Source organism: Vombatus ursinus, unplaced genomic scaffold (genome assembly GCF_900497805.2).
Source record: "Vombatus ursinus unplaced genomic scaffold, bare-nosed wombat genome assembly UNPS02014170.1, whole genome shotgun sequence".
Classification (NCBI taxonomy): Eukaryota; Metazoa; Chordata; class Mammalia; order Diprotodontia; family Vombatidae; genus Vombatus; species Vombatus ursinus.
In genome coordinates, this window is record NW_020953948.1 from 618,770 (window position 1) to 637,414 (window position 18,645).

General features: G+C 35.1%; 1 protein-coding gene across 1 annotated transcript in view; it reads left to right on the plus strand.

Annotated features, from left to right (window-relative positions):
* Positions 1–160: 160 nt before the first annotated feature.
* Positions 161–18,645, plus strand: part of LOC114041213 (vomeronasal type-2 receptor 26-like) — a 24,888-nt gene continuing 6,403 nt past the window's right edge. Inside the window, 5 exon segments of the mRNA XM_027859566.1 lie at positions 161–384; positions 6,405–6,696; positions 8,079–8,882; positions 13,239–13,466; positions 16,464–16,587. Coding sequence (XP_027715367.1) covers positions 161–384; positions 6,405–6,696; positions 8,079–8,882; positions 13,239–13,466; positions 16,464–16,587 — 1,672 coding nt within the window.

Genomic DNA, 18,645 nt, shown 5'->3' on the forward strand with positions numbered 1-18,645 from the left:
CTTTGCAAAAGAAACAAACATTTTCCTGAAAGAGAGGTTCACCATTAAAAAGTTCTTCACAGTCGTTGTTCTGCTGTGACCTGATCTGATCTACAGCACAGCCCCACTTTGATCTGACTGCTATTTGTCCATGTGTTAGAGCTGAAAAGAGGTGTTCCTGATGCTCTCCCTTCTTTTCCTGTTTCTGGTGCTGGAGCTTCTCCTGTCTGTGGGTCATAAAGAAACTGGTCTCTGCTCACTGGAAAGAGATTTAGATCCCACCTACTACAAGGATGGAGATTATATTGTGGGGGGATTTTTCCCTTTATTTATATATGAAGTGGTCATGGAAGACAGGTGGAAATATTTTGAGTCTCATCCTAACAATTTTTTGAAAAATTACCAGTAAGGTTTTGTTTTTATTTTCATTTTAGGAATTATTTTTAGGGGGAGGGTGATTAAAAAGTAACTTTTAAAACATGTGCGTGGACAAAGTATCATTTCCTGTCCTGTTTTCTGCCTTTCATGCCTTTCATGTCTCAGGCTGTTTCCTTTTAAAATTACATAGGAGAAATAACCCCTCTCTCCTCTCCTTCACCACAGACATATATACACACTCTGCCCCACAGAGTAATCAGCCAGGATCTTTCTTATTTTTGTTCTGTTTCTGCAAAGGTTCTGGCAGAGAATGACTTGGCAGCTACCTCCCACAGGAAGTCAAAGTGCCATTTTCCTTGCCTGTCCTTACACTAGTAACAGCTGACATTCTTGGAGAATCCAAAGGCCAGATATATGTTATGAATCTATAATATATTTTCATTTCAGCCCCTTCTGGGCCCTGGGAAAAAGTTATTACAAGTCAATCATTGTAGCTTCTTAATTATGCCATGGGTTTGATAATACACCCACAGAGAGCCTCATACTTGTGTATATGTATATGTGTATGAATTTATGTGTATATGCATATACATAAAATATAGAGTTGTGACATCATCTTATACATAATTATTATAAAATTACAAATATATGATAGTTATGCCTATATTTATATATAACTATGTATGAACACAGCTATTAATGAATGTAATTATAGATGATAGCTTTTTATGTAACTCAATATTTACATGTCTCTGAGTAAATAGGATGCTGACTGGTATCATAACAGTAATGTACTATCTTAGAGTGTTGCCTGCTGAACTGAGACATTAAGTAAATTGCTGATGATTATACAACTAGTGTTTTTCAGACAAGACTTTTAGGTCAGGTTTTTCTGATTCTCAGTCCAGTCTGCTACCTCTGTCTGTCTCTGTCTCTCTATCTCTGTATTTCTCTGTCTCTGTCTCTGTCTTTCTTCCATTATTAAGGTTCAGAACTATAATTGTTTTCTATATAAGCAGTTTGGTAGAGTGAGTTCATTCTCAATATTTTATGCTTTTAATATTATTGCTTTCCACATTTAAAAAATAAGACAAAATTCTCTCATATTCTACTAGGATCAGGTTTCTGAATTACTATATATATGTATGTGTATATATATATATATATATATTTCACTTGATCCTCATAATTTTTATTACATAGATGCTAATATCACCCAAATTATACAGATGAGGAAACTGAGACAGATAGTAGTTGGGAAAGTTGCCTAATTTCATAAAACTGTTGTCTGATATGATAATTTAGTTCAAGTTCTCCTTAGTATAAGTTCAGAACTTTATCCCCTGTGCTACTTAGCTGCCCTGAATATTTGGTTGTGCTATTCTTTTTTATTTATTCTCATTTTGTTATAACTGGACATAGTTCTATTTAATATTTCATTTGATTTTTATCCATCTTCTTTTTAATTCAGTTAAATGAAAGTTTATAAAGGGATCTTTGTCCCCGCTCCAGTAAATCCTCCTCTATCTATGTCACACACCTATTCTATAAATTCCTGTGCCTCTTTCTTAACTCCAGGATTGAATAAAAAGTAATTCATCTGGATTTTAAAGCCCTTCACTACCCACTAGGTTGCCACCTTTCCGGTCGTCTTATACTTTACTCCCTTCTACATATGCTAGGATCCCAGCTTCAGCAGTCCACCTCCTGGTCCTCACACAAGACACTCCAATTCTCTACTGTTCTATTTTCACTGGCTGCTTCTCATATCAGGAAGGCTTTCCTTTTTCATCCCCGTATTCAGGATTCTCTGTACTCTTTTCCAGCATGCTTCAGCTTAAATCTAACCTTCTACAAGAAGTCTTTCCCTAACCAGCTTATTACGATGGTATTCCTAAGAGATTATTACTAAGTGATATTGGGCATAATTTTTGTACAATATTTTTCCATTCTTTGACTGTGGCCTACAGCAAGCAATTAAAAGCTTTGATTGGATTTTAAAAATTGGCTATTAGTCTTTTTCAAAATATTAGCATTTTGTGGATTTTTAAGTACTTTATACTATTTTCCAATTTCTATGTTTTCTCTATTATTTAAAAGACTTACTCTTTTGTACTTGTTTTTTCCAAAACTTTTCTATATTTGACTTTGGCAAGTCAAGTCACTTTAATAGATACCAATTTCCCTTTAGGTTAACTATGTAGATTGGAGTAAATGAACTCTTAGTTACATTCTTTTCACAAATTCACAGTACTATATTTAAATATACTGAATGTAATGTATGTTGTAAATTTTATTTAGAATAACAACATACTCTTATATTGCATATGTGGATTAACTATAAGGAAAAATATCGATATTGCTATCGGTCTTATCTATATCTTTATGAAGCAGCTAGGTGGTGGAGTAGGTAGATTGCTGAAGCTAAAATGAGAATAACTCGTTTTCCTTACCTCATATCTGTCCTTAGACACTAACTGGCTCTGTGAGTCTGGCCAAGTCACTCAACCCTATTTGCCTCAGTTTTTCATCTATAAAATGAGCTTGAGAAAACAATAAGAAAGCAGTACCTATGCCAAGAAAAGCTCACATGGGGTCACAAGGAACCATACATAATTAAAATGAGTAAACAGCAATATATTTATGTATATATAGAGAGACAATGAGAAGCAGAGATAAGAGGATGAAAGAAAGAAAGAAGTTAAGAGTGAGAAAGGGAGGAAGAAGGAGAGAGAGAGAGAAAGAGAGAGAGGAGAGAGAGAGGTAAATTAGGACTTAGCTCTGCTTCTAACACTGATATCTACTAGCTTTAAAACAATGGGCAAATCATTCATCTTCTTAGTGGCCTGGAAACTGTCTATATCTATAAATGTATTTGAATTGGTTGAACTAATTTCTAAAATGAATGAGAACTACCAATCCCAAAGAAATAACAAATCTGAAAATACATACTAATGTCACTATCTAGTGCATTTTAGAGATTCATGGTACAGGAATAACTCAACCTGATGGTATTTTTTTTTATTTGCCCCAGCTATGGCCTCATTTACCAAATGACATCTTCTCGATGCTTTGGGTCAAAGCCAAAAATATGTGTCATTACCTTATTATATCTCTTAAGTGCGTGTATATTAAGATAGATGAATTGCATTTAGTAATGACTTCTGAAGATGAAGGGTACACTGTTTCCATTTTCATATGGTTTATTTATCTCTGTCATTTAGATTCTGAGAAAAAAAAGAAAATACTACAGTCCTCTTATACTCAGCTCCACCCCTATCTAGCTAACTGCCACATTCTAGACAGAAGTATAATAACCCTGATCTATTTTTTGTTCTTTATATATCAATTTTGGCACCAACATACTCCTTAGAAATTCTGGCTTGGCACAGTACCAGATAGAAAAGTAATTAATAAATGCTTCTTGGTGTACTGAACTCCATACAGCCAACTCAACCAAATTCATCCCAGTACTGTTATGATCAATAATACTTTACAATATTAAAAAAAATCAGTCAATCGAAACAGTTTAATGGAAGAAAGTATCATATTAGAATAGTCATCTAATGATAAGCACCAAAAATCATGTTTATCCTTTTGGGTTGATCTTTAAGAAACTACAACTATCATGCCTGTCATTGCAATCTAACTACACAACAGCAGAGTTTTTGGCTTATGCAAGCAAAGTAAGTGGAGTCATGTCCACCAAGCAAAGGAATTAGTCTTTCTCCATGATCATGATTTATATTGGCTTCTATTCACAACCCAAGTCCTATGCTCTTCTCCTGTTAGTTGCTGTTGTAGAAATTGACTCCATCACAGTGATACTTCCCAACAATCCTTACTGTCAGAACTAGCCCAAAACTGATGATGGTCAGGTTGTGACACAGTAGGATGTCTCCAAGTGTTTCAAAGACTCAGGGTGACTCGAAGTCAGTTAGATAGATTTATAGTGGGTTTGAGGTTTCATGTTCTGGTGAGTGGCTAACTTTCTGAGAGGAACTTGCAAGTTCAGTAAGGTAACACAGACAATTTAATAGAGTATAAGAAGCTGGTTACACAATCAAAATTTATTTGGAATATTAGAATATAATAGATATTTAAAAGGTAAGAGGGGTTTGCTAAGGGATTAGGGGGACAGGGCTTAAAGTTGAGCTGTAAGTAGTAAGGGATTTTATGGATATAATAAGTTGGAGCAGAATAGTCAGTGTGAACTGGATGTGTAAGGTTAGGGTTATCCATCTTGGTCCAGTGTGGGACACAGAGAAAAACACCATTAGGTGTTTTTGCTGTATTGTTAACTGTGCTGGTCACATCTATTGTCTTATAAACCTCATTGGAGAACTCTTGATCTAATGCATAATAGGAAGATGTGGGCACTGACAAAGCTTTCAGGGGGGGTCAACAAAACAGAAAGGGACAATTTTCTTGGGTATATGTCATGTAGCTTGTGGGAAGGGAGGCTGTGAAGTTACCACGGTTGACCTTCTTTTAGGTCTCCTATGAGGCTGATAGTGGCAGACCCAGCAATCTCCAATGCTCTCTCATCCCAAAGTGGCATCTATCATGACCATGGAGTTCCTTGCTCATGGTTCACTTTCTTCAGTGGAGTAGGGGTCAGGCCAAGCCTGTGAAGAAGGCCAGCAGGCCAGGAAGAGAAGAATAAACATGGAAGAGTACAGTATTCAGGCATGCCAGCATAGCTCTGGTCCCAGCAAACCAAGACTAGGCCTTGTGAGTGACTAAATCAGCAGTTGCAATGGCAATGGCTGCTTCTAGGACTGCCCAGCCAATAGTTGGTCATGGTTTCCAGATTCAGGGCAAGGAAGAACAGGAGCATAGTAGAACTTTTGGCCATAGTGGAGGGGGGACTCTCTTTACAATTCCAGGACAGAAAAGAGTGCTTGTCATCATTCACAGTCCAGAGTATAGGCCAGATAAATAGTAAACACCTCTCCTTAGTTCATATCACCTTGGAAAAACTGAAATCTTATGGTTTCCAAGAAGTGTCTCAGAAAAGAACTGCACAAAACCCCTGTAGCTTGGGACAGCGTACACTCCACACTGGAAGCAGAGCCCTACCTTAACAAAGAGTTAAAATAGGATGGAGGGAAATACAATTAGCAATACAAATTGTGAAAAAAAAATTAAGTGTACTTATAACAAAATATACTACCCATCCAGGGACAAAGAACTAATGTTGTCTGAATGCTTATTGAAGTTTATTTTTTTTACTTAATTTTTCTTGAATTTTTTTGTCTTTTCTTTCCCAACATGACTATTATGGAAGTTTTTTTTTAATAACTGCACATGTATTAAAATATATATAGCCTTATCAATAGAGGGATGTATTGGGGAGGAAGAAAGGGAGAGACCCTGGAAGTCACTGTTTTAAAAATGAATGTTAAAAATTACTTTTACATGTAGCTAGGGAAAATAAAATGATAAATAATTGTTTTTTTAAAATGAAATGTCTCTCTTTCTTGTTGAGAAAAAAAGTAACTTTACTTGTCCCTTTAAGAGATAACCATTCTATATTTTATGGAAGAAAAAGCAGCATGATTCACAGTGTTTATCCCTGTCATGTATTTCTCTTGGCAGAGACTAGTAGATTTAATAATATTTAAGGACAGAAAATAGAGATAGATAGATAGATAGATAGATAGATAGAAAGGTATATAGATTGAGATATAGGTAGCAACACAAATGGAATGTTATATTTACATATATATGCATGCATGTGTGTGAGTATATATGTGTACATGCATGTTTGTGTACATGCTTGTTTGTATACATACATACACATATATTTGTAAACACACACATACACACATGAATATATACATTACTATGAGGGTGAGATTACTAGAATAGGGTAAAACAGTGTTTAAATAAGGACTTGAGAGTTAGTAAGGAGATTCACATTAGGTTCCTTCAACTACACATTCTAAAATTAGAATAGTTACTAGGTATTCTATTCATGAAAGAAGAACCACATCAAGGATAGAAGAATTTCCTGACTCCTGACACTATTGGTCTCAATTGAGATTTCAGGAAAAGCACTACTATCAAGTCCTGGCCTTGGTGTTTGCTGTAAAGGAGATCAACAAGGACCCCAACCTGTTACCTAATACTACTCTTGGATTCAACATCATTGACACCCACATCAGTGATGTCAGAACCTTGGAGAGCTCCTTAATGTTGTTGTCAGGACAAAGACTGGCTGTTCCAAATTACCAATGTGAGAAGCAAGGAAAATCCTTGGCTGTCATTGCAGGACCCTATTCTGAATTGTCAGTCAAAATCACTACCATGCTTGAGCTCTACAAGTTTCCACAGGTAAGAATCATGAGAAAAACAGCCCATGTTGTCTGGAGAACATTGATGTCTGGAAGGAGGTAACACCAAGGACTTGATGCTGGATATGTGACATGGCAAACATTGAGAAATCTTGTGTTTGGGTATTATTCTTCAGCTAGTGCTCAAAGCAGGAAGATACAGAGGTAAAATATTGAAAGGAGTGATCACCATTGCCCATTCTACTAGGATTTATCCCTGTCAGTATGTACTGATGTGTATAACTATGTGTTTATCTATCTATCTATCTATCTATCTTTCTTTCTATCCATTTCTTATTCTATTCCATTAACGCAAAAATTATATTACAATTACATTGCAATGATTACATTCTTGTTAGCATTTATTTATTATATGCAAATATACATGTGTAACTATATTTTTACATATATATAACCATATAGATGGAATCTTGATGGCACAATAGATAAAGAACTGGGCTAGCAATCAGGCAGACTCATCTCTCATAAATTCACATTTGACCTCAGACACTTACTATCTGTATCCCTTTGGACAAGACACTTTACCCTGTTTTCCTCAGTTCCGCATAAGTAAAATGAGCTGGAAACAGGAAAAACAAACTCTTTAATATCTTTGCCAAGAAAATCCAAATGAGGTCATGAAGATTTGGAAATGACTGAAACAACTGAAGAAAAAGAAAATAAATACATATGCCAATGTAATTCATTACAATATATTGTAGCTGAAATGTATATACATATATGTGTATACATATGTTTCTCCGTATATGTACTTGAATGTGTGTACCAATGTAATTCAGCCAAAATCAATGTACACTTATAAAATTCCACATACATGTAATGTATTCTCAGTTGTGCTCAATGATTCAGGTAGCATGCAGAGGTCAATGGGAAACATATATATCTATATCTATATCTATATATATATAATATACATATATAGACACATATATATACATATATATGAATTATCTGAGACCTTGACTAACATATCATGCAAAATACTTTAACGTATTATAGAATTGCAAGGAAAATTGAGACAAATGTGAGCTACAGAGAAAAAGTTATCTCCAAAAATCTGTGAATAAAGGAAAAAAAACTCTCTTGCAGTTGTATTAATGCCAATTTCTTCAAAGATGAACACATGGTCACAGGAGCCAGTAACTTATTTAGAGATGAGATCAGCCTTTAAAAATGGAGAGGAAGATAATAACAGGCTGAGAAGATGGAGGGTCAGATTCCTGGAAAGTTGCTTGGTCTTTGCAAACAGAAAGTCAAAACAAGATGGAATATTATCAAAATAGAAAGATTCACATTCTGTTATATGGTTTTGGCTATAGCATACTTTAATTTCAACAGGGATTATGTTTCTTTCTTGTTCAGATAACCTGTGGCCCATTTGACCCAATTCTGAGTGACAAGGTCCATTTTCCAAGTGTTTATCAACTAGCACCTAAGGATTCCAAACTTGCCCTGGGAATGGTCCAATTACTGGTGCATTTCAACTGGACATGGGTTGGACTGTTAATAACAGACAATGCCAGGGGTGAAACATTCCTCTGGGATAACAGAGAAGAGATGGCCAGGAAAGGTGTCTGTCTGACCTTTATGCTTAAGATTCCCCCCAATGAGAATTACAGTCTTTTTCCCCATTCTGAAGTCATGGGAATACTTCATGCAACTTCTGCCAATGTAATCATTTTTTATGGGAGTGATAATGTAGTTTTTGATTGGGAATTTGAAAAAGAAGATTACTTGAGTTATAATAAAGTGTGCATTACCACCTCTCAATGGGATTTTAGCATGAGACCCAATACCCTGCTTGTTGAAAGTTTCAGTAAAAGTCTGATCTTTTCAAGTCAGAGGAAAGAGATTCCAACTTTCATACCTTTCATGAGGGCAATTAAACCTGCCAAATACCCAGAAGATATTTTCCTTAAAACATTTTGGAGCTTATTTTTTCCATGTCCACTTAATGAAAAACAATGGAAGGAAGAGGATTGTTCAATAAACACATCTTTAGAGATGCTGCCTTTGCGGAATTTTGACATGTCTATGTCTAGCCGCAGTTACAACATCTACAATGCTGTGTATGCTGTGGCCTGGGCTCTCCAACAAATGCTCTTAATTAGATCAGAAATGTAATACACAAAAGATGAAGGCAGACTAGTTCTATATCCCTGGAAGGTAAGTTTCCATTTAGAACAACAGGGAGTCCACATGTCCAAACGTCTATCTCATTCATAAGACTGGAAAAAGAGCTACTATCAGCAGAAAACAGGGAGTTAGTTACTTAGCTAAGTGTATGGTCAACAATTTTGTCCAAGAACCAGGCTTACATTTTTTCTGCTTAAATGATGAAAGTAGTGGCTCTTTCAAAGATCCCTCTCAGTCATGTTTAGAACTTTCTCTCTTAATCAACAGGAGCTTAGGAGGGACTGTTTGTCTGTGGTTTGTAGTTCTAGACCATTCAGAGAGACTGTAAAGAGAACTATGAGTGTCTGAAAAGTGATAATAAAGCCTTTACATATACATTCTCTTCTACCTCATCCAAAATTGTGGATTGTCAAAAGTCAGAGGACTCACAACCTAGCTATTTCCCATCCATCACATGTAGCATATCCACTCTGAGTAAGGACCCGACTGTCAAAGGGATGATTGGCACAAAATGATATTTGACACAATGATGTCCTGACAGTGGTAGATGTAGGATCAGGTAATGGGTTTAAAAATTTTAAAAATGGTTTGGAATATCAAAGTTAGGCAGGTTCAGCCCACTAAAGTTCCATGGGCTAATCTGTCCTTAAACCTGCTTTTTCTGCAGTCAAGAGACTAAAAAAGGGTACATAATGTTCAGTTCCAGTTATCGTGAGTAAAGATGAACATTGATATGTTGGATGTTGTGAAGAGGAGTGTACCCAGAGAAAGAATGGTCTCACAATCATGACATACAAGGATCAGATGAATGAAATTGGCATTTTTACCTTTGAGGGGAGAGGACTCAGGGAAAGTTGATGTTCAAGTATCTGGATATATACCATGTTATGGAGGGTTAGTATTGTCCCATTTGATAACAGCAGGCAGAACTAGGAGCCAGGGCTAGAAGTTAAAAAGAGAAAAACTTTAGGTTTGATATCAAGAGTAATACAATGATAGATGATTGAATACATAAATGAATGAGAGCAGCAGCAACATTGTGAAAATTAGATTTGGACAAAAATATAATGAGCTGCTTCTTCCGATTTCTTTCCTTGGGTTTCTTTCCTTGGAGGTCTTCAAGTAGAAGCTGGACAATAATTTATTGAGTGCTGTACTGAGAATTACTTTCATATGTGGCATTACATGGTAGCCTACATGGTTCCTTCTTAGTTCCAAGTTTTATAATTCAGTGGGGTAAATGGATTCCCATGATTGAAAAGTAATAGTTATTATCATTATCACCATCATTGTCATTACTATAGAACCATTTTGTGCCTCGGTTATTTCATTTGCAAATATTTAATAGAGCCCTGTGACACAGACCACACAATTTGGTTATGAGGATAATGCATTAGGAAACTGAATGTGAAAGAGGTAATGAATTTAGGGTCTGTGCTGCTCTCTGTGATCTCTGAAATAACTGAGAACAAGAGAGGAATCAGCATTGAAGAAGGGCAAATCTTGTTTTTATTGAAATAAAATAGAAGAGAGATTATGAAAATAGTGGACCATTGAGCTTGACCTAATTAGCTGGATGGTAAATTTAAAGTGTACTGTTTAGTGAAGAGTAGGAACCATATCTAAACTGAAAAGTTCTCCAGCCAAGATGGATTCCCAGAGAAGAAGCAAACATACAGTTCCTAATTACTGACTCCAGCAAAATTCTGAGGTTCATAGCAGAGTGAAAAAATATCCAAGCAATCAAATTAAAATCTACCCTTATTTCTTCTATGCTAGGACCTTAGGGACAAACAAAAAGATACAGGCCATAGGAAAATGGGCTTCCAACAAAAGGAGTCTCAGTGAAGTGCAGAATCCCAGTGTGACCAGGCACATTACAAAGCAAGTTTAAAAAACAGCTTTTTTCCAGAAACAACAAGAGTGGAGAACTTCCATGAGAAATCTCAGTAGTTTGAAAAGACTAACATGGTCAGAATGTCCCAAAACTCCAGGCAGTTGTAATGACAGTGCCATTGAACCCACATATGGACAGCCCAGGACTAGTGGCTTTAATATTCCACAATAGGCTGCCCTAGATAACAAGGAAGGCACTGGAGATCCAAGGTTTTAACCTCTAAGATCCAGGGAATCCTCATTCTTGGAGGCCAGTGTCATCTCAGAAAAATAAAGCACCTAGAGTGAGACTTAGGAGGGCTACATATCCTACTCAAAACCTAAGCAGGGGTCAGATCCTGGGCCTTACAAAAAGATTCAATTTAATGTCTAAAGCTAAAGAGATGAGCAAATCAAAGAATATGCATATACATGCATGCATACACATATACTTGGACTTCATGTACATAAATATGTAATGTATGTATATATGTATATGCATCAGTGTGTATATGTATATAAATTGCAGTAAATCCTAAATTATACTTCATGAAATCATGATGAAAAACTATTCATGCCTATTAGATCCAAAGGTAAAAGTGGAATTATAAAAGTTCATCAATAACTTTGTAAAAGCAATACCAGGTACCAAGGAAAGAGTTAGGATTATGAAACATCTAAAAATTCTATAAAAAAGAAGAGAAGAAAAAATAAAAAAATGCAGAAAAGAAGAGGAGATCTTAGAATACAATATTCCTAAAAGCAAATATATAAAGGCTTACAAAAAGAATGACTGAATCCTGAAAAACCTGAATATAACACACACAAGCATATGTGAGTATGTATCAGCTTTTCACACATGTGAATGTGCGTATATATTACCTACACAGACAAAATTACAAACACAAAGAGAAATAGAACGAGAAAAGGAGAAGAAATATAATGAGAGAGAGAGAGAAACAGAGAGGGGTGGGGGGGAGTCATGCAGCTATGCAACTACTCAGTGTCTCAGGAAGGATTTGAAGTTAGTTCTTCCTGACTTACAGAGACTCTTGGACAAATCAACCAACTTCTCCTGTCCTCAGTTTCCACATCTGTACAATGGGGAAAATAATAGCACCAACCTTATGGGACACAATCAAATCAAATAACTTATGTACAGAACTTTCCACTACTTCTATTGAATTCTTGCCCAAAGTAATAATTATGATGATCACCTGAATTCAATTCATCCTTCCATCCATTTAAATTTACTGACACCCAAAATATCCACCTCCTGTTTGAGCACATCCAACTTATTTTACTTCCTGGGCAAAGTGACTTCCTGGGAGTCACACAAGTAGTAAGTATCTGAGGCCAGATTTGAACTCAGGGAGCTTAATCTTCCTGACTTTAGGTCTGGCATTCTATCCATTGCACCAGGTAGATAGCTGGTTGGTAAAAGTGAGGGAAAAATATGGAATCAAGGGCACATTAAGTGAAATGTTGGCAAGGAAAAGGGTCACTTTGCTCTCCTAGACTGGAGAAAATGAGGAGAGAGCAGGGTGTGATGTCAAGGGTTTTGAAATAAAGCTAGATGTTATAGGAAATAGAGTACCAGACTTGAAGTAAGGAAGACCCATGTTTAAACCATTCCTCAGAAACTTGTTAGCTATGCAAACATGGCTAAGTCACTTCAGTTTTGGACCCTCACCCTTGAAACCAGTAAAATGTTGGGGTTGAAATAAGTTGTCCGCAGGTCTTTTCCATGTATATCCCTAATATATTCTGATTCTATGAGAAGAAACATCTCACATTTTATGTCCTCAATATTCTCAGTAAAGATGAGGTCTTGAGCATAGGAAAATGGGATAAGGAGATACAAAAGGGTTAAGGAGAACAGAAAACTAATGTTGACAGTGAGACAGCAAATTAATTGTAGATGAATTAAAGGATTTCCTGGATGCTTTGAGTGTTCATATGTAGTATGCTACTATCAATCTATAATGTACTTAGTTCAATGGCTTGTGTGACTGTCTCCAGCTCTGATCACCAGAAGGTGAGTTGGCCTGAAGAAAGTTTGTGGAGTGAATATTCCACAGATGAGGCTTGGAAGAGATGAATAGCAATCATAAAAGTGACCAAAGCATTTGAGGGCATAAAATGAGAAAAGGCTGAAAAGTTTAACAATGAAGGTGAGATCAGAAAGTCAAGAAAGGAAAGCAATCATCACAGCTCTAATATCTTGAAAAAGAACTGAGAGATAAAGCAATTAGAAGTCCCCTAAAGCTGATTCAAAAAGGTTTAAGAAAAGACACGGTGGGAAATAAACCAATAGAGAGTTTTGTTCAAATAAATGAAATGAAAGAGTTTAAATAAGAAAGTTCAGTCCTTGGGGGTTTCATAAGGATGAGACACAAATTTTTATTATCCCTATCCATGACTGAGAGAAAGGAAATAAACTCTTGACAATTCAAAATATTTTGGGTGTCCCTTCACTGAAGAATCACTTCTACTTCTCTTCCCACTCAGCTGCACTCCTTTCTTAGAAACATGCAGTTTAACAACAATGCTGGTGACCAGGTGTCCATGGATCAGAAAAGGATTCCCATGGCAAACTATGATATTATCAATTTTGTAAACTTTCATAATGGTACTGAAGTGCTGGTGAAAATGGGAGAGTTTAAATCTCATGTTCCCTTTGGTGAAGATTTTTCCAATCATGAAAATGTCACAATGTGGAATGAATTTTATATAAAGGTTAGTAGAAACTCACATGTTGGTCTTTCAGTGGGTATAGATATGACAATCTATTAATGGGAATTTTTTTTCCTTTTGTTTCCTGATGAGATACATACATATATGTAGATATAGATAAAGATTTAGATTTAGATTTAGATTTATATATGCATACACATGCACACACTCACACATGTATACATATATATATTTATATATACATACATATATCCTTTTACCCCAATTATATATACCATTTGTAACATTCATTTAAAAAAATTGAGTTCTATACTATCTCCCATAATTTTTCTCCTCTCCTCATTTTGAAAACAATAATTTTTATAGGTTATACATGCGCAGTTACACAAAACATATTTCCATGTTGCTCATGTTGTAAAAGTAAACAGAAGCAAAAAAATAAAAGAAAAATAAAGTAAAGAAAAGTATTATTTTATCTGCATTTAAACTGCATCAGTTCTTTCTCTGGAGATGGATAGCATTTTTCATCGTGTGTCCTTCACAATTGTCTTGGATCATAGTACAGCTGAGCATGACTGAATCATTCATGGTGGATAATCATACAAAATTTCTGATACTGTATACAATGTTGTCTGCTCATTTCATTTTGCATTAGTCTATATGTCCTTCCAGGTTTTTCTGAGACTATCCTGCTCATCATTTCTTGTAGCATAACAGTATTCCATTGCAATCTTATGCAACAATTTGTTCAGTCATTCCCCAATTGATGGAAATCCCCTCAATTTCCAATTCCTTGACACCACTAAAAGAGCTACCATAAATATTTTAGTCCATAGAGGCCATTTTCCTCTATGTTTTTAATCTTTTCAGGATACAGACCTACTAACGGTATTACTTGGTCAAAGCATATTCATGACTTTATAGCCATCTGGGAATAGTTCCTTATTGCTCTCCAGAATAGTGAAATTAGTATACAACTTCACTAACAGTACATTAGTGCCTCAGTTTTCCCATATCCTCTCCAAAAATTGGCATTTTCCTTTTCTGTCCTATTAGCTAATCTCATTAATTTGGGATGATACCTTAGAGTTTTTTTATTTGCATTTCTTAATCAACAGTGTTTTAAATCAGTTTTTATATAACTATAGACAGCTTTGATTACTTCATCTGAAAACTGAATGTTCCTATCATTTGACTATGTAGCAATTGAAGAATGGCTCTTATTTCTATGAATTGGAATCAGTTCTCCATATATTTGGGAATTAAGTCTCTATCAAAAAAGACTTGCTTTAAATTTTATTCACAGTTATAATTACTAAGAGCTTTTCTCCATCTTATCCCCCACATTTATTCTATCTTTCTCTCCTTTTACCCTGTTTATTCTCAAAAGTATTTTACTTCTGACTTTTACTCCCCAATGTGCTTTCCCTTCTATCAGTCCCTCTTTCTCTTATCTCTTTCCCTTGCTTCTTTCCTTTCTGGTAAATAGATTTCTATACTCAACGGAGTGTAGATATTATTCCCTATTGGAGTCAATCCTAATGAGATTAAGTTTACTCAGTTCCTACCACCTTCCCCAATTTCCACTTCATTGTAAATGCTTTTTTCCTCCTTTTTTGTGTCAGATAATTTACCCCATTCTTATTATTTTCCCATTTTCCCAATGCATTCCTCTTTCTCACCCTTTAACTTTATTTTCATTTTTAGACAATCATTCCATCAATTCAACTCTCACTCTGCCCTTTGTCTATGTATACTCATATACTCCTTCCAACTGCACTAAGAATTAAAAAGTTCTTAGGAGATAAAAGTATCTTCTTCCCATATAGGAATGTAAATAGTTCAACTTTGTTGAATTCCTCCTGATTTCTCTTTCCTAGTTCCCTTTCTGTGCTTCTCTTCAATCTTATATTAGAGAGTCAAATTTTCTCTTCAACTCTGGTCTTTTCATCAGAAATATTTGAAAGTCTGTTTCACTGAATGCCCATTTTTTCCCTTAAAGATTATACAGTTGTTCTGGGTAGGTCACTCTTGATTGTAATGCTAGCTCTTTTGCTCTCTGGAATATCAAATTCCAAGCCCTCCACTCCTTTAATTTAGAAACTGCTAGATCTTCTGTTATCCTGGCAGTTTCTCCATGCTATTTAAGTGGTTTCTTCCTGGTTGCTTGCAATATTTTCCCTTGACTTGGGAGCTCTGAAATTTGGCTATAATATTTTTAGAACTTTACATTTTGAGATCTCTTTCAGGAGATGATTGGTTAATTCTTTCAATTTCTTGTGTACCCTCAGATTATAGAATATCAAGGCAGTTTTCCATGGTAATTACTTGAAAAGTGATGTCAAGGTATTTTTTAGATATTGCCTTTCAAGTAGTCCAACAATTCTCAAATTATCTCTCCTGGATCTATTTTCCAGGTCAGTCTTTCCTATGCTATTTCATATTTACTTGTATTTTTTCATTTTTAAAATTTTTTATATCTCATAAAGTCATTACTTTGTTCTTGACTATCATCTGTGTACATAATTTAAATATAAATTCATTTGGAAATTATTTATTGCCCATCAATTGATGTCCTGGGTCTTTTTTCAAAAGATAGAATGGTATTTCATTCATTTCATATTTTCTAGAACTTAGTACTCTATCTTTTATGTATTAGGTAATGAACAAATGCTTGTAAATTAATTAATTACTTGATTTATTGGATCCTTTGAAACATGGACCAAGTCATTCCCTCCTGACCATAAGAATTAAAAAAAAAATTCAGAGCTAGGCGGTGCAGTAGATAGAGCACCAGTCCTGGAGTTAGGAGGACCTGAGTTCAAATCCATTTTCAGACACTTACTAGATATGTGATCTTGGGCAAATCACTTAACTTCAATTTCCTTTAAACAAATAAAGAAATCAGTTAATGAAAAAATAGAAACCCTGTAACATTTATTGCCTCACAAAATCACTATTTTCCAAAATGCTATGGACCTTCTGGAGTCTAGACTCTTTGTATGACAAGCCCCTTCAAAGAATTTCTTTTTTTTTTAGACCCTTCACTCTGTGTGCAGTGAGAGCTGTGGACCTGGATATAGGAAATCTCCCTGTGAGGGACAGGCCATCTGCTGCTTTGACTGTATCCCCTGCCCAGTGGGGGAAATTTCTAACCAGACTGGTAACTTTGTGCAGAGAGATTTGCTCCCTTCCCATATCTTATAAGAAAGAGTCATGTGTATAGGGGGGAAGGAGAACAATATTGGCATAGATCATGTCTATGGTCTATGTCCCATATAATTCTCATTTGGGGCACATGTGGGGACACTAGTGTAAAAACGCCAGAGATGGGGACAACCAAGCTAGGAAAACAAAGTGGTCATTGCCAACAAAATACTGTAAATGAGAACTTTGAGTTATAAAAAATTGAATGCCTTGCATTGTAGGGTTGTGTTTGTGATGCTCAACTGTAGGCTTAGGGGAAAGCTGAAAAAATCACTAACTAAAGGTAAATAATAGTAGTATACATATGGGCAGAATTTTATACCTAAAGATTAGAAAATGACAGTAATTGTTCATAAAACCCTGTTAAGTGTGTAGGAAAGCACAAATATCCTTTTTAGGGGAATATTCACTGATCTTTTGTTGTACAATACCCAACTTTCACCCATTATTCATCACCTCTGTCCTCCCAGAAAGGCATACAATATAACCACAATAATTTTTAAGAAAAAAAAAGGAAAGAAAGAAAATAAGGAGGAATGGAAAATCAGTAAAATAGATCAATACATCACAAATATCTTAAAATGTGTGCAATGTCATGAATGTTTAGGCCTAACCCTATCCTCTGCCAAAAATAGGTTGAGGATGTCTTCTCATATTTTACATTTTACATTTACTTGCAAAATTTCTGTACCTTAATATGTGGTAATTGTTTTTTTTTAATTCTACATCTTTCTGGGAAAATGTGCATATATCATCAAACATGATGATTTGAAATGTATCTTGTCTTTTTTTCTAGTTTATCCAGTAATTTCTTCAATCATTTATCCATTGTGTTCAGTGTTCTGTTAAATTTTTTTAAAACAAAAAGAGTGAAATGAAAGTCTATAGCTATTTTTGCTTCATTTTTTCTTCTTTGAATTAATTTCATTTCCCTTCATGATATTAGATGTGAAGGCATTTAGTCCAAAGACACTGAGTATTGATGTTGCTGTGTTTTCCATGGTTCTATTCAGGACAATGGAGGTTCTGTGCTCATCTTATTTAATATTGAAATTTTCCATTTATTTCATAAAATGGTTTCAAATATTATATTTTTTAAATTTGTCTTACACATATTTTTCCAGGTCTCCATTTTTATTATGTATATGCATTTGTTTTTAATGTGTTTCTTTTAATAAACAGATGGAATTTTTCCCCATCCAACATTTCACCTTTTCTTTTTCTACATAGTAATCTAATTAAGCTTATTTTATAACAATGTAATCTAACAGGATATCATATATGATATATTGTGCGATGTGATGTGATATGATGCAATGTAATATGCTATGGTATAGTGGACATCAACTTCCACAGTGTATACAGTGACATCTTTATTGTCAATGAGACCTGAGTTAAAATCTGCCCTCAGACACTTACTATGTAACCCTGAGTGAGTCAATTAACAGCGTTTGCTCACTTCCTTATCTGTAAAATGAACTGGAGAATGAAATGACAAACTGCTCTAGTATCTTTGAGGAAAACAGCAACAAATGTGGCCACAGAGAGTAAGACACATCTCAAATGAATCGAGATCAACAATGTGCTGTAATTAGGGTGATCATTTTAATATCCCCTACTCTAACCAATATTTACTAAGTTCATTGTGATTTGATGGGTATCAGTGATTGTATTACTGAATTAAGGAGAATAGGGTAAAATTTAAGTTACTCATGCATATTAACACTATCAGGATATGAATTATATGTTAGGACCAAATAACTTCTTTTTATATTAGTAATATTGATATTTTGGATTAGTTATATCATTGTAGGTTATTGGATAAAATCCTATGATTGTCTTCTATAGAGAATCGTATTTCATTAACCCTGAACCTTGTTATAGCAGCATCAACAACCCTCATCCCCTATGAATCATTACAATGGCTTCTTGGTAGCATTTCCTCTTGTCTACAAGTTCCTTAACTTCTAGGATCCTGCTGACCCAAACATCAGTTTATTGACCTTCTAGAAAA